This window comes from Grus americana, chromosome 8 (assembly GCF_028858705.1).
Source record: "Grus americana isolate bGruAme1 chromosome 8, bGruAme1.mat, whole genome shotgun sequence".
Classification (NCBI taxonomy): domain Eukaryota; kingdom Metazoa; phylum Chordata; class Aves; order Gruiformes; family Gruidae; genus Grus; species Grus americana.
Window position 1 is genome coordinate 15,018,578 of NC_072859.1, and position 16,696 is coordinate 15,035,273.

The window sequence follows — 16,696 nt, forward strand, 5'->3', positions numbered from 1 at the left end:
GGGCCACGCTAGGCCGGAGCGGTGACAAACGCGGCACCCTGCAGGCCGCGACCAAGCGGCAGCTGGGACGGCAGCCCCGCGGGTACCGCTCTGTCCCGCAGCGCCCTGTGCCGCCGGAGAAGAGCGGCCGGACTCCTGCCGTCATGTTTTCAAACGAGTAGTTTTCCCCTGTAGCGGGATCGCTAAAAGAAGCACGGAGACGTACGCGTGTCGGTCTGGCTGTCACACTCAGAGTTTATTACAGGTGTACGGGGAAAGGCCGGGCCCTTCGCGCTCCCCTTCACTTCGGCCAGGGGAAACCGCACTCCTTCCACCGCCGCCGCTAGCGGCTTTGCTACGGGAACCCTCAGGAGGCGCTGGGGCAGGTGACGCCCTCCTGTTACTTCCCATGGGCATGTGACGGCTCCGAGACGCCGCCTGCGCTCGCCTGGCAGCGGCCAGGACTAGCCGGCTACTCCTGCTGCCGCCCCGCGCTCCCGGCCCCCTCCGCCGCCGCCCTCCCTGGCCCGTGCCCAGGGTGGCCGCCCGCCGCCTGGTTGGCTGCGGTTGGCGTGGCTGCCCTCCGGTTGGCTGGTCGGTGGGAGGTGTGCGGGGCGTGGGGGCTGCCTCTTCCCGAAGTAAGATGGCGGCCGTGACCGCTCTGAGGAGCAGCTGTCGAGCTGCGGGGCGCCTGGTAAGGGGAGCAGGGGACCCTGCGGGTGGTGGCGCTCCCGGTTAGCCGGTGAGGGGGTGGACAACGCGCGGCATCTCCGCCTCGGCGGCATCGGCATCCTGAAGCCCTGTTACTTCCAGTCGGGAGCGAGCGAGAGCCGCGCGGCAGACCCTCAGAGCAAACATGACACGCTCGCGGGCTTGTCGGCTCCCCTCAGCCCTCCCGCCTCCGGGCGAGCAGTGCCTGAGCCACTCTCCCCACCTCCCTTCAGCCTGCCCGACCGCCTCAGCCGCACCTCCGGGCGGGCAGCGCCCCAGCCCGCTCCGCACCTGCCCCACGGTGAGGCGGCACAGGTGACCGTGTGCCCCCGCACCATGTCAGCCGACAGTGCCCGGGCCCGCACGCCATGTGCTGCCGCGGCGCCGGCGGAGCCCGCACGCTGCTCCCTTGGGGTCAGGGTGTCCTCGCTCCCCAGGAACCCTCAGAACAGGCTTCTTCTGCCCCACACTGCTGCCCCCTGAACGTCCTCCGACTTGCCCATATTTCCTGGGAAAGAAACGTGTGCCTCCTGTAATAAGCCACTGACCTTCTCTTCTGTTATTTCTTAGTCATCTGATTCATTGCACTGCCTATGCATTACGCTGCCATCTCTTCCACCCGTGCATCAGCCCCCTTTGCATACCACATCTGCACAGAGATGGTGTAGTTACACACATAGAACGGGGAAACATATTTCTTTGAATCCCAAGAGCCTTGATATTTGTAAATTAAGTAGTTGAGATACCTTACCATACTTCAAGAAGTGAATCTACTTGGTTGTCTTAGGACACTTTTAATCTCATAAGTGGATACCATCATGAATACTTCATGCTTGCTTCTGCCTTGTATTATAGTCTTCCTGCTGTAGTGAAGAGTGTTGGTTTCCAGTTGTCACTGCTGTTTAGTGAATGTCAGAAAAAGAAACATCGTTTTGTAAGAGAGTCCAAGTGAAGAAAAAAAAAGGATCAGTTCTATTATTATTTTTTCTCTTAATAATTGATTGCCTTTTGAAAGCATACTAGTAAGGAATTTTTTCAGTGATAATTTTGTAATTATCTAGTTTTAGGCTATCTATAAGTAGTTTTAGTAATTAAGAATATTGAACATAGCAGCTTCCTTTTAGTTTTCTTTCTAACCAAACCATCTACTCTTAAATCCAGATGAAGAGTCTGATGAGATGAAAATGTGCATGCTGAACTATAGAATTGTCTATTTGTACTGCGTGTTTCCTGCAAGAACATTTTCAATTTTGCTAGATACTAATTCTTCTTGTGACCGTCTACTGTGAAACAGTGATAAGATCCAAGAAATAATATAGTTATTATAATATTAAAGGGCTTTATTTTAATATTCTCAATGCTTTTGCAAACACTGGCTAGCAAGGGGAAGAAGGACAGAGTAATGGTGGTTGTAAGTTTTGAAGAAGAAAAGAAAGGAGCCTGGGGGTCTTTGTGTTAAGTGGTGGGGAGATAACAGTTACCTGGATGCTGGGACATGGTGCCAGTTATTTAGGTGTGAGGAGTAATGTCTGACTGAAACATGCTACCAAGAACGTTGGTTTAGTATATAGGCGACTACATACTTGGAGATACAGAATATACATGCACAACAAATCCAATGTAAGTAAATGTTCATTAAAATGACTCAATGTGGCAGCAAGTCAAAAGAGTTCTATAGACCTGTATCCTTGAGTGTGAAGTCTTTGAGCACAAACTGTTCAGTTTGACTTTGAAATTCAGTGTTACTTCATCAGGTAATCTGTTGCCTGCAGGCTGCATAAAAACATTTTGTTCTGAGGCCAGCAGTAGAGTTTTAGGATCAGTGCTGATTTAGAAGAGCACAATGTGCTTCTTTTTAAGGAAACAACAAGGGCAAGGCCGTTGTCTCCCAAATAGCATACAGCGTCCATGTTGTCTTGATTCAAACCACAAGTTGTAGTCAACCAGATATCAGTGGCTGATGTGTCCTTAGTATCAGTGAGACTGGAGTGGGTCCTCAGTTTCTTCTCCCCACAGTAACTCTGCACTTTGAAGACTTGCACAGGAAAGGTGTTATCTTACTGTGCCATTATTGCCTTTAAATTGTCATATAGAGTAATAGTGGTGACATAAACATAACTGCTAGTACTGTGCTTGTTGGTTTTGTATTACTATATTTTCCAGACATCAAGATACATAGATGGGTATGCTATAGATATTAGAACAAATTTTATCTTTTATATGCTTCTCTTATTTCCTTCTTCAGCATTACACAGAAAATAGTATTATGGTAATGAAATACTGAAATTAATAAGCACAGACTCTTTTATGGATTTTAATTTTTCCCCTTGTTAGAAAGGAACACTGTTCTATGAAGATATTGGGTACCGTATTACTGCTTTAACATACTAGCACACCAGCTTTTTAGTAGACAATGTGCAAGACTGCAAACCAAAAAGATTCCATTTTTAAAAAATGCAGTAGTTTTGAATTATTTGTACAAATATAATTTGAAACAGCATTGAAACTCTTCTGTGACAAAACCAGTCTGGTTTTTTGGCAGTGACATTACTAATTCACTACCTGCATTGGTTAGCAAATGTAAAAAGCACATGGAAAGCATTATGAAACTTCACATCTAGAAATAGTTCAGACATTTGATGTGCTCCTTGTGATCATCTTCACAGGTAAATATTAAATGTTTTCCATATAAGGAAATGTTTTTCATATAAAGAGAAAAGAATTTTATTGTAAGTTTGGACAAAAAGATCTTGTTGGACAAAAAAATGTAACCATGAAGTCAAGTGGGAAGGAAAACATAATGAAAGATAGGAGAAATAGGTTGTGAAGATGTACATTATATACCAGTTTTGTAACTGAAAGAGAATTTTGAATGTGTTCATAAAATAAGATTTGTCATAGCTTAAAATTACCGTTTTACCTCTTTTAATAGGGAAAATTGTTTGGAGGATTAATGATGAGGATTTACTGTTTGCTTGTTATTTGAATTAGAAAAATACTTATTCTAGATCAGTAGATAGAATCTCAGTAGCAGACAGCTGAAAAATAACTCAATATAACTTTGTTGTGTCCTTTATGATACATTGTATTGTATAAATACTTGTTGCTAAAAGAAAGGTGATATTAGATATAACTTGCAGTGCTGGATTAAATAATATAGAAAATGTGTACATCGTCAGTTCAGAATTGTACAGTTTTCTGAATAATCTAGTCTCTTAAAGTGTAATATAAAACCAAATAGTTGAAGAGTTTGGGAGTGGGGAGGCAATGAGGAAGTTTGATATACTCTGTAATTATTGAAAGGATTTTTTAAAAAAGAAGTTAAAATTAACTTTCCCATGCAGGTGTGCTGTTTTCTGGCTCCTCTAAGAAGATAATTTCTAAATTTTACAGTTTTGAGCTACTTGAGGTACATTGTAGCACCTGAATTTTTTTCATATCTCTAAATTAGAGATAGTATCTACAGATAAATTGTTATTTTTATTAATTTTACAGCACTCTAAGACAACATAACACCAGAATTACATTAGATTTAAGAAATTTTACTAAATAAGAAAGGGTCTGAACTAACTTCTGTTGAGATTAATGATAAAATGCCTGTTTATGTCAATGCAAGTGCTACTGGCTTTGCTTTTGACCAAAATCATGACTGATTACGTGATGCTTTAAAGCATAAGGTTTTGTCTGAAGAATGTTTCAGAAAATTCCATTGACCCTTTAAGTTGATTTCTGGATAAATATAATTGTAACCATCAAAGAAAACCATCTCATGCCCAGTTCTTAAAAAAAGTCATTCAAGTTGATGTGAAATGATATTTACATGAAGATTACTGCTTCCTATATATTAACAGAAATAAAAGGGTAACTCTCTGTGCCCTCTGGTGTGAATATCCTTTCCAATTAGTACTTCTGATCAACCTTTGATTGGAATAAGAACTCACAAAGAAAAATACACTGATTTTTCCTGCAGTCTAGGGTACCCTTCCAGCATCCATTCTGGATAAGAATATTTCAGGTGGCTTGATGTAGTTGATACTATGTATGCTTTTTGTGTGTGTGTCCTGATTAAACCAATTGCTTAGAGAAACAATAGCCAGTATGAATCTCTTACCAGATCTTGTCATGATTTTTGTTAATTGGTTATGTTATTGTGGCTTTGATCTCCCCATGTGTTGTGTTAGTGAAAGAAGTTAAAGACCTGGCAAAGCTTGTGCTAATATAATTGGTTATTGTACATTCAGTATGTATTCAGTGTAATTGTGTTTCCATAAGAACCTCTTTTATATAAACTAGAAATAAACTGTTTCAGTATTACTGTTGCATCAGGAATATTAAATGAGCTCTACATTCCTCAGCCCGTTATATTAACACTTGAGACTTTTCTCCCCCAGGTTTGCATTCACCGTGTTAGATCGTGCAGCAGCATTCGCTTTATAAAATCAAAATATGTGTGCGTGTTTGACAAATCTACCCTCAAGTTTAGTCATCAACAACGATTATTCAGAACATCTGCTGGTAATCTTTTTCATAATAAAATAATTTATTTTATTTTGCTATTTTATGAGTGTTATGTTAGCAGTTTGTATATGACTGGTGTGTGGAGTATTTTTTATGCATTCAGATTTTTCTACCTGATATATTTAATATTAAACATGCTGTATTTCCTTATTGTCTGTTTTAAGTTTCGTGTGGCCAAATTGTCCAGTTTAAGCTTTCTGACATTGGAGAAGGGATTACAGAGGTGACTGTAAAAGAATGGTAAGGTCTACTTTCTTAGAAATATACTGAGTAATCCGCAAGTAGTCTAACAGCTGTATTATCAATTATTTATCTGAGAATATGTTTTCTGGGTTACTAATGAAGTTTTTCAAGTTTAATTTTCCACATTTTAAAACCTTATATATACTGAGCTTTACATTTTGTTTATTTGCAATCTGGTTTATTTGGGAGTGCAAAAGGTGGAAGGAAATGGGATGCCCTAACTGCACCTATATATAGGCTTTCCTTCAGTGATTAATGTTTTCAGAGTGCAGGAGGTCTATCTTTTATTACACTTACTTAGGCTGAACTTTAGAAACAAGTGACTAGTCTGGAGAATCCACATAATTTTGTCCTATACCCCTTCTCTATTTACTTAGTAAAAGATTTGAACATTGAAGTTGTTTATAAAAACCCAATGATGAACAGATTAAGCAAAATCAAAGTGTACAGTGAAGGGAGGGAGCGTTGAAATGCTTTGTTCTTTGTAGAAATAGGTGAAAATACCTCTCTGCATAGAAGAGACTGTTTCCCGCTTTCAGGGTTTTTTCTGAAATTGATCGTATACTGATCCTGGCAATTTGAAACGAAGAACTTCCTTAGGTTCAGACTAAGCTGGGCTTATTTTTAGATGGCTTATAATCTGTCAAGAAAACTCTGCTTTACTAAAGTAATAGTAAAAATATATGTGTGATGATATTCTAAATCATTGCATCATTTCACACAACAAACAGTTCTGGACCAGTCAGGCAAAAGGTATATAGCAAATGTAGAATTTGTCTTCTTATCTGGAATGCACTTTCATGTTGTGGGGACGTACATAACTGAACTTATCAAAAGAATACACAGCATAGATTTTTGCACTTAATATGTTTTATACTAGCCTGTGTCTTTTCTCTTAGGTATATAAAAGAAGGCGATAGCGTGTCTCAGTTTGATAGCATCTGTGAAGTACAAAGTGATAAAGCCTCCGTTACTATTACTAGTCGTTATGATGGCATCATTAGAAAACTCCATTACAATTTAGATGAAATTGCTTATGTTGGAAAACCATTAGTGGACATTGAAATCGATGCTTCAAAAGGTATTGTAAGCCTGTTTTTTTCTCTTGCATATTTTATGGTTGTTGTCATAAAACCATCAGTGACAGGAGTTTACTTTTTCCTCCTGAAAATCTTAAAACTGTATTATTTTTACCCTTTATAAAGTCAAGAAAATTAAGTAGAAAAAGCTGTGATATCTTACTAGGATTTAGAGTCTCAAAAGTCAGGTGTTTCCTGTTGAAAATTTAGCTTAAGCAGCAGCTTTTAGAATGCTGTGTTCCCATCCACAGCAGCTCAAAGTAAATGTTAAAAATTTCAGCTGTCACAGAGTCATAGAATGGTTGAGGTTGGAATTTAACAAATGCTTATAATGTAGTAAAGTTAAAATTTTTCCTTTTGTTTGGAGGTCTTGCCCCAGAGGAAGATGTTGTTGAAACACCTCCTATGTCTCATGAAGAGCACACTCACCAAGAGATAAAAGGTCACAAAACATTAGCAACCCCTGCAGTTCGTCGTCTTGCCATGGAGAACAATGTAAGTTTGCTGAATCAGGTCCTGCTGCATTTTATCCATTTTTTTATATAGCAGTTTGACTGACTAGGAGAACATTGATCTAGAGGAAAGTGCAGCGAGAAATTACTTGTTTTCAAATATATTTCAAATGTGTATAAACTGTTGTAAGGATGAAGAGGATTGTGCTTTCTGGTGATTATGGTGCATAGGAAAAGAATTACTGGGCTTAAAATGCAGCTAGGATGCTTTGGGCTGGAGATTAAAAAAACCTTTTTAGACTAAAAATAATAAAGTACCAGAATAGATTCCTGGGACGGAGGAAGGAGGAGGGAAAAATGGAATCTCAGCTTTTGCTACCTCGTTCTGTTTTTCAGATTTGTATTAGAGCTGAGGATGTACTAGGTGATCATTTAAGCGCTTTTCAAATTCTTTTTTCTGTGAATCTATGAATATTCCATTGTTTTTGAAAGCTCGTGTTGCATTTCTAGGAGAAAAGTAAACAATAAGTAGAGAAAAGTAAACAATAAGTAGAGAAAATTAAGTGACAAATAGCTTTCCTCAAATTAATATTTCACTATTGATCCTGTGAGGTAATTAAGAGGTAAGTAGTATTCATAGTTCCTCCTTAAAGTTTGCGATTGGTCACCGAGTGGGCCTTCTGGATGATTTGAACAATGTTGAATACCTAATAAATCATAGAAAGGGGAAAAAAACCCTCTAGGTAGGTTAGATCAGTAACTGGAATAATTTTTAACTGTAGCCGACAATATAGGATATGTTTATATTGCTGTAAAACAAAGGTGTCAGAGCTTGTTACGTACTTTTCAGATTAAATTGAGTGAAGTTGTTGGAACAGGGAAAGATAACAGAATCCTTAAAGAAGACATACTCAATTACTTGGCCAAACAAACAGGAGCTATTTTACCTCCATCACCAAAGGCTGAAATTATCCCACCTTTGCCAAAATCAGAGACTGTACCAGCTGCTCCAAAGGACAAAGCACGTAAAGTTCCTGTACCTGTTTCTAGACCTATTGTGTTTTCAGGAAAAGATAAAACTGAACCTATAACAGGTAAGTCATGAAATATAAAATCTCGAGACTGTGTTCACAGTAGGCTACCAGTAAATGTTACTCAGTGAACAGTTGATTCCTTTTGATGGAAGTGTGTTTCATGTTATTGTCATGCAAGTGAGCAATAGGAAAATGTGCTCTGTTTCATGAAATTATTATTTTATGAAATAATTGTTCATGTTTTGATTGGATGGAGTTGGGCTTCAAATTGCACTTGCTCATTTTTAATCCGTGTTTCTTCAAATGTATGCTGAAACAGGTAGGAATTCTAAAACACATGCGAATTTGTCACAGTATGAATCATTATGCAATTAGTGGCAAAGTGCAGTCAATTTAAGGGTTTATCAGTGCTTGATAATAGTGTACTTCAGCATTCACACTTGTCCCGGAGAAGAGTGCAACAAAAGACCCTAAGTAAACGAGTAAGATAAAAGGTTTTTGCTTGCCTTTCACGCAGTGTTTATTTGGAGAGGCTGGAAAGAGTAGTGCAGATTACTGTATTATGATTTCAAATACATACATACATAGGAGAGATATGCAGTAATATAATCTGAAATATTACAATTGTAAAAATTGAGTTGCATGTGCTGAAAAACTGTTGATCCTAAAGTGAGCTTTACCCTGTCCTTTTTTTTGTTTTGTGGTTGGGGTTTGTTTTGGTTTGGTTTTTTTAGGTTATGTAATTTGTTTAATAGAAACAAATAATTGAAATTTCACTATAACTTCCCAGAAGTTCATTTTGTTGCTTTAAGAAATCAGTGAATGTTTCTCCAGGTTTTCACAAGGCAATGGTAAAGACTATGAGTGCAGCCCTGAAGATACCCCACTTTGGTTATTGTGATGAGATTGATTTGACTCAGCTTGTTCAGTTGCGAGAAGAGCTGAAACCTCTAGCACAAATTCGTGGAATTAAGCTTTCCTTTATGCCTTTCTTCATAAAGGTGAGATGTGCAGCAGAAGCACTGTATGGAGTACTTACACAGATTTTGCCAAAATCTTATCGATGATTGTTGTAAGTTTGGAGCACCTCTGTATCATCTGAATAATTACAGGTCACAAGAACAGACTCAACTTTTCTTGTTTATTGAACCACTTACCAATTTACTGTTGGAATTGTAGTTAGGGTTATACAATATCATGGAATTTTTTTTAAATATTAAAGGGGAAGGATAGAGCAGATAAAGCATTTTTCATGATGGGGTTTAAGCATCAGTAGGTGTTTGAATTACACAAAACAAATTTTGGAAACTCTCAGTTTCAGCTCCATTAAAATGAACTTCATGTGAAATGCATCATTATTATTGTTACTATATTTTTGTTGGTGATTAATCCCTTAGGTGAATCAGTGTGTCTCTTCTATTGTTCAGGTGAATGAGTATGTCTCATCAATGAAGGCTGATGCACTGCCTAAACTAAGCATTGGATGCATAACTTAGTCTGAAACTTCTGGTAATGCTATTTCAATGAGCGTGCTAAGTAAGCACTGATTATGCTCACTGTCTTCAGGGAGAATGAATATTAATTCCTTGAAATAATTGTCATCTAAGTGGAGAGCTGAGAATGACATTGCTGCTGAATCTCGTAACTTTTGTCTTGGGGTATTTGATTTGAATTGTGGAACAGAAATAACAAATGCAGATTGAACTTCAATTATATGCCTGTCTGATCTATATTTGGTTTTTGTAAGTTGTCTTTTTCTTCTGCTATCCTAATAATGACAGAATATCAACAGACAAGTGTAGGAGAGATTTAAGCCAAATTTGATTGCATTGAGGATCAATATTGTTATTAATCTAAATTGTTTCCCACCGTTACTTCTTTTCCATGCAGCTCTCTGGTTATAAAATATAAAAATCTATCTATGTATGTATCTATCTTTTTTTTTCTTTTATATTTAACAGGCAGCCTCTCTGGGATTATTGCAGTATCCCATTCTTAATGCTTCTTTGGATGAAAGCTGTCAAAATGTCACATATAAGGTTTGTAAACTACTGATAAAAGCTGTGAGCAGGAAACCTAAACTAATAGCTAACAAGGGCTTTTCAGAATGTCTGAGCTAATTGTAAGAACCAAAATTATGGTATGCTGGAAAATACTTTGTGTCCAGATTCTAAGATTGGATTTGATTTATTATTGATCTTATTTCAGTAGCTTGTTTCATGAGAGTCACTTTGTTATTCAGGCTTGCCTCAAAAAATGCATATTAATATAGCGATTTCCTATTTTTCACCTGAAGATGGGCCAAGCATTTAAAATGAGAACATTTAAAATCTCATACAGTATTTTTTTAATAGTGGCACAGTGGTTCCACTGTTCCAACACTTAATCGTTATGTATTAAAGTCATTTTTTAAACTCAGTTTTGATAAAAACTATTTAATTTTCATACAAGGTGCTGGATTGATACTTCTGGGCAGCAAGTGTCTATTTTCTTAAGTGACATATACATGCTTCTTGCAGTACAAACTCCTTTTTTTACTGTTTTATCAATCTCAGATGAATCCTTCCATATTCCTTCTACCAAAAGAAAGGCAACTCATTTTCCTCTTTTTTTTTTTTTCCAATTTTAGTGCTCTCTTTAAAATTTGTTAGTCATGTTTTGTTACCTATAAAATCATCATAAAGTGAAATATTTTCAGTACAAAATTGATTCCAGGATTTTGTGTTTCCTGGAAGTGAAATTGCCAAAATCAATTTGCACTTTGCAGATGTGGAAAGATAATATTTAAAAATTTACGTCCCCTTCTCCCCTCAAAGGAGTTGCTTGCTACAGACAGCCTTTTCTAGGTCAAAAAGATAGATAATGAAGACATTATTCAAGTGCTTTTTTATGTAAAATACATTTTATGTTGACTGCTTGTGTTAATATCTGGTTAATGAAACTTGTTGCAGGCTTCGCACAACATTGGAGTTGCTATGGACACAGAGCAAGGTTTAATTGTTCCAAATGTGAAAAATGTTCAAGTCTGTAGTGTGTTTGAGATTGCTTCTGAATTAAATCGCCTACAGTCCTTGGGTTCTGCAGGCCAACTGGGAACAAGTGACCTCACTGGGGGAACATTCACCCTTTCAAATATTGGCACAGTAAGTACAGGAAAAATGAGAATTTACATCTGAAAACTGCTTCTGAAATGAATACCTTAGTAAGGTTTAATATGCAATGAACAAAAGCTGTAGCAATTAATGCAAGAGGCAATCTGCTTTAAAAAAAAATATATTTGCTAACTAATATCCACACCTTTTTCTTTTCTAGATTGGTGGCACTTACACCAAACCAGTGATACTACCTCCTGAAGTAGCTATTGGAGCACTTGGAAAGATACAGGTATATTAATTTTATCTCAGTGATGTGAGTGTTTAACTCCACCTAACTAAGGTCACCTGTAATGAAAATGAAATGCAGAGTCTCCCTTTGTTTTTCTTATATAAACATTTCCTCTTTATGTTACAGAAACTGCATAGCTTGTGATTGAAAGGTTTTTGTGATGTTCTTAAATGACTGTGCAGACACCAAATGTTTAAATAGAAGTCTCTTATGCCAAAGGTTCAGATTTGTTTTTTAGAATCCTGTTACATTTCACTCCCATCTATGTTTACCCTTCTAGTTATTAAGAAACAACGTAAATATATTTTTACAAGTTTTGCAACATGGCGATAGCATTTTTGCTATCATCACGGAGAAATCTTGAGACTAAAAAAATATTCTGATAATGAAGTTTAATTTCATGAGCCAGATAGCTGAATCCATACAGAACTTTGTATGGGCTTTTCTGAATTTCAGGCTTTAATTCTTTAATATAGACACTTGAGATCAATGCTGGAAATGAAAATAGTATTAATTTAAAATACTTTCTGTATGTTCTTCCTATGAACCTTTTGTCGAGGGGATGCTTTAAGGAAACCATCAGTTTGAGCACAACAGTGCAATAAACTATTCAGGAAGAAACTTCTGAGTCAAGAAGGGGTTTCACTACGTTCCACAATGGTGGAAACAGGATATGACTGTTTATTATGTAGGTTTGCAATATATTCTAATCCACAGCACAAACGATAATGGGAAGGTCTTTGTTTTTTGAATGGCACTACTGGTGTCTAATTTAGCAAAATGTTTAAATATAGATTAACAAATTAACAATTAAAAAAATACGGATTTGTTAATGAAAGTATTTAATATTTCTTTTTTTTTTTCTTTCTCTGATTTTTAGGTTCTTCCTCGGTTTAATGGAAAAGGTGAAGTATTTAAAGCACAGATAATGAATGTGAGTTGGTCAGCTGATCACCGCATCATTGATGGAGCTACAATGGCCCGGTTTTCTAACTTGTGGAAATCTTACTTGGAGAACCCTGCTTTGATGCTCCTAGACCTTAAATAAAGAAAACGATGGCTAGAATATGCCTTTAAACTTTGTGGATTAGACTGAATAATTATAAAAGCTGGCTCTGCTAGCACGTGCCCTTTGCTACTCACATTATATAATAATTTTACGTGGTTAAAAGTTCTCAACAGCTGATATCAGTCTATCAATTAGTTGTTACTTCTTTTAATTAGTAGTGCTGTAATTTCTTCTACAGCAGACTGTCAAACTTCATAGGTCATGGCGCAGTTTCTGAATATGGTGATGAAATGTCTTTATTTTGCCTTTTCTAATACATACGGTTGTGAGGCTGGTGTGACTGAATGATACTAATCTACATCTGCAGTATTTATAATCTGATTAACCTGTTTTGAAGGGAAATACTCATAGTTCTTCTTTGTTGGACACATAAATTTATTTTAACAAATAATACCCAAATTCCCAAAAGAAGTTATGCAAAATTCTTAAACAAATAAAATGCCTTTTATGCTTCTGCTGTAAGATGTCCAGAGAGCTTTTTGTTGTTTAACTAAGTAAACCTCTGAAGTCTTTTGCTAGACCGCTTTTTCCTGGCAATTACTTGCACAAGGACTCTTTATCAAATTATAAATTAAGAGGCTATATTTATTCAGATGCTTACTGATAACATTTATTGATAACTATCAGGGCCTTAGTAATCTCTAGAATATCCTGTGTTTTTATAAGCTGGAAGTAGTTGCAGTCCTTAAATACTTTCCAGTTATTTTTGTTTCTTATAGAAAGCATCTGTCTGTTTAAAAAAAAGAAAAAAAAAAAGGAGGATCTCATTTATTATTCTGTCATTAGGTAAGCCTGATGGTAAGCAAAACGTGTTCTAAAAGCTTGCATCACCTTATATTATTGATGTTCAGATACTAGAATTTGACAGATTAATCAGATACAACAAAGAATTAACATTAAAAAAAGTACTATGCGCGATAAGGACTTTTTAAACTCAGATACAAGGCATATAACAAATAGGTTCAAGTTAATGCCTTCAGAACAGACCACAGTTACGTGGCTTTAAGGTAAACTTAAACAGATGGTGAGGATTGCCCTGGTTATTTAACAGGAGATATGAAGAAAACTGTTGGATATAAATACCTTCTAGAAACATAAGTTGCAAACAGATACAAGAAAAGACAGTTACACAGCCTTAAAAATTAATTTGTGATGCACAAAATGGACATTTTCTCCTTTCTTTAGATAGATCAAAAACTGCCTTTACAGGAGCATTCTCCAGAATTGTAGACCAAAGTTGTCTATTGTTATTTAGCTGCGAAGATGTGAGATGCAAGCTACCAGAGGTAGAATCTCTGCTATCCTTGATGCTGAGACTGAGCAAGAGGAAAGCTGGTAATGTAGGGGAGGGAGCATGGGAGCATACGTGTATGGTGCTATTTATATTTCTATTGTGATATTAGGGTCTTTTATATATAGGTCATTTCTTGCAAAGTTTGACTAATATATCGTGCTTATCACATTTCATTTTTATCAGATTTATTTATTCCTAATAAAAAAAAAAAGCCACAAAGAATTGTAGTAATCCTGGTTTTGTTTGTGAATTTTATGCAGGCAATCCTGTACAGGTGACTCAAACTTCTATTTCTTCTTATCTTAAAGAACCTAGTGTACTCAAGACTACCAAAAGACCACAGCCTAATGGCTACTTTCCTACAAGTGTATTGTTATGGTAAGGGCTTAGTCTGAATAGTTTGGTTTTTTTTTAATTTGATGACCATGTAGAAAAATTGAGGAAATCTAAGTGTATGATAGAAAGTAATGAAGTGATTTTGAAATATTTGAGACAGAATAATTTTGCTCACATAAGGAGCCTGAAATTTCTTTTGACTCTCAAAACTGCAGTAAAAGGGAAGGTTATTTAATTTTCCTAGCTCTAATTATCTGTCTCTTTTAAGGAGTAGGAAATTAAGTAGTTAGGTTTTCGTTATGACTTTTATAGATTAAGAAAAACATTGATTAAAAAACACTGTGAGGATTGAATCTATACCAAAACTAAAAGAAGAAATACCTATGCCAAAGAACCTGTTGGATCATTTTTGCTTTTGCAAAATTAAAAAAAAAACCAACAACAAAACCCCAGAACCACAACAAAAAACCAACAAAAACCAAAACCCACCAAACTTAGAAGATTGAAAGCAGTTAGCGTCTTTTTAAATAGGTATTGGTGTTCAGGTATTTAGTTGGTCATGGACTGGAGAGGGTTTTTTGGTTATAAAGTTCTATGTGGTAATGCTAGAATCTAAGGCTAATAATGAGGAAGAATTATTTCTACTGAAAGGGGGTTATAACCAAATGAACTATATTTTTAAAACTTCATCCTCACATTTTAGAATGCAGTGCAAGAATTGGTTAGAATTACCTAGTTCTATGACTTCTGCCTCAAACAGTGACCTGTAATTATTGCTGTCTCTCTCCTCCTATTTGGTCAAAGAAAAAGATTCTGACAGAGTTGTTCTTTTATCTTCTCCAAGGGCTCTTTAAAGAAATAGAATGTTAAAAATGTTTCATGATTAGAAGCATGAAAAGGGGTGAGTAATAACCCCTGCATATCCTGACAAAGATTACTTTTCTGTCTGGACTTTGATAATTTGTACTAAAATTCTTCAACAAGAGAATTCTTCAGCATGCGCGAAAGTAATGAGTAAAAGACTTAGTGATGTAATACTTTTTGTAGTCTAATTAGTCAATGTTGCTGTTTAATAGCACTTTGAAGCTCAGTTATCTTCCAGAGAAGCATTACTAAAGCAAGTAATTGTCATTCTGAATTCAAAACTAGCTTATTTTTCATTGTGGAGCACAACAAGTAGTCCTTTGTTCTTTTTGTTCACAATTGCTAACTTTTGTTAATGGGAGTCCAATCACGTTCAGCAAACTGGGAAGACATTAAGAATGGTAAATGCTTGGGGGTTTTGCCAAAGTGCCTCATGTGATACCTTCTATTCTCAGCATAGGTTAAAATTAGAACTAGACTGACATTGCATTGGAGTCTGGGTGAGAGTTCTAAATGGTTTTGGTAGTACAGACAAGATTCATAATTTATCTCTGCTCTTACTCAGAAAGCAATGAGTTACAGAAAATCCTTGAATATACCAAATAATTGAGGTAAGTTGTTAAACTCTTTCAGATGCTTGGAGGTGAAGTTGTTGGGAGATCTGATTAGCTGGGAGTAAATTTGCAGTTGTTTTACAGCCGTGCTTCGGAATTCACTTCTGAATTGTTGACTGTGATAGCATGATGATTATGGTTTTTATTTTCCTGACAAATAAGATCTAAGAACAAGAAGCTTTTGATGGTAGTCCTGTTATTATATAATTAAATCTCCTTCAAAACAAAGTCATATACTTAGGCCCCCTTTCATATTTCATGGCTCTAAAGCAATATTTATTGAATAATATGCTTTGCACAGCAAAAGAGAGTTGCCCAGTGTGAGCTTTACTAAAAATAATTATTGCTTCAACTGTATTGTCTGACACTGGTTTTAGTAGTACAGGTATTAACAAATGTCTCTTTTTTGCACAATTTATATAAAAAGATTTCTTGTTTTCTACCTAAAAAGGCTTATAGTTCAACAAATGTCTCTAAACAACAAGAAATGATAGATGAGGTAAATCACTTAATCTTAGTAGAAGTTTAATCCTGAAAAATAAGGCAATTTAAATTGTAACGACTAATCAGAGCAGAAAACCTCATACAATGTCTTGGTCATTACTGTTGCATATTGGGATGAGGAATGGGAAAGGTACTATGAGAACCACTGAAAGAGAAGTTAATCCTTCAAACTACTAAATGTGATCACCTTCATGTGGGTGAGGGAAAGAGGGAAATCCTCTCTTTAGAGGAAAAAAATCAATCCCTCTTTAGGAACCCAAATGCCAGACTGTATTGTGCCACACTGTGGTTGCCATTTGTGTCACCTGTCAAATCCTGCCATTTTTTCCTTAACAAACGGAACAGTTAAGAATCCTTAATATTAATGTATTAGACCAGATTCTTCTTTATTTAAGCATTATAATTTGATTTTTGTGCTGGCATATTTATATTTCTTATTATTTGCCTATATGTTTTTAATTAAGTTATTTCAATATAATCAGGCTTTACAAATAACAGTGTTAGCAAAGACATGGTAAACATAAAATAGAATGATTGACAGTTTGAACACAAAAATGTTCACTAAGCAATTGTGTCTTATCCATGCCACACAAAATTATAATGGAATAAATAAGA

The 16,696-nt window shown here is 36.5% G+C and overlaps 1 protein-coding gene across 5 annotated transcripts in view; it reads left to right on the top strand.

Annotated features, from left to right (window-relative positions):
* LOC129209700 (lipoamide acyltransferase component of branched-chain alpha-keto acid dehydrogenase complex, mitochondrial-like) overlaps positions 1 to 16,696 on the top strand; it is a 25,667-nt gene continuing 8,971 nt past the window's right edge. Inside the window, exons 1-14 of one of the 5 annotated variants that reach the window (XM_054834501.1) lie at positions 1 to 673; positions 5,082 to 5,205; positions 5,373 to 5,448; positions 6,351 to 6,532; positions 6,898 to 7,025; positions 7,833 to 8,076; positions 8,851 to 9,017; positions 9,978 to 10,055; positions 10,968 to 11,159; positions 11,329 to 11,400; positions 12,281 to 12,334; positions 13,189 to 13,255; positions 13,655 to 13,804; positions 14,072 to 14,141. In XM_054834501.1, coding sequence (XP_054690476.1) covers positions 623 to 673; positions 5,082 to 5,205; positions 5,373 to 5,448; positions 6,351 to 6,532; positions 6,898 to 7,025; positions 7,833 to 8,076; positions 8,851 to 9,017; positions 9,978 to 10,055; positions 10,968 to 11,159; positions 11,329 to 11,400; positions 12,281 to 12,334; positions 13,189 to 13,255; positions 13,655 to 13,804; positions 14,072 to 14,141 — 1,655 coding nt within the window. In that variant the 5' untranslated portion in view covers positions 1 to 622. Of the gene's footprint in view, positions 674 to 792; positions 992 to 4,034; positions 4,100 to 5,081; positions 5,206 to 5,372; positions 5,449 to 6,350; positions 6,533 to 6,897; positions 7,026 to 7,832; positions 8,077 to 8,850; positions 9,018 to 9,977; positions 10,056 to 10,967; positions 11,160 to 11,328; positions 11,401 to 12,280; positions 12,932 to 13,188; positions 13,256 to 13,654; positions 13,805 to 14,071; positions 14,142 to 16,696 lie in introns of those variants that run through there. The other 4 variants (XM_054834505.1, XM_054834502.1, XM_054834503.1 and 1 more) reach the window with 4 other exon arrangements.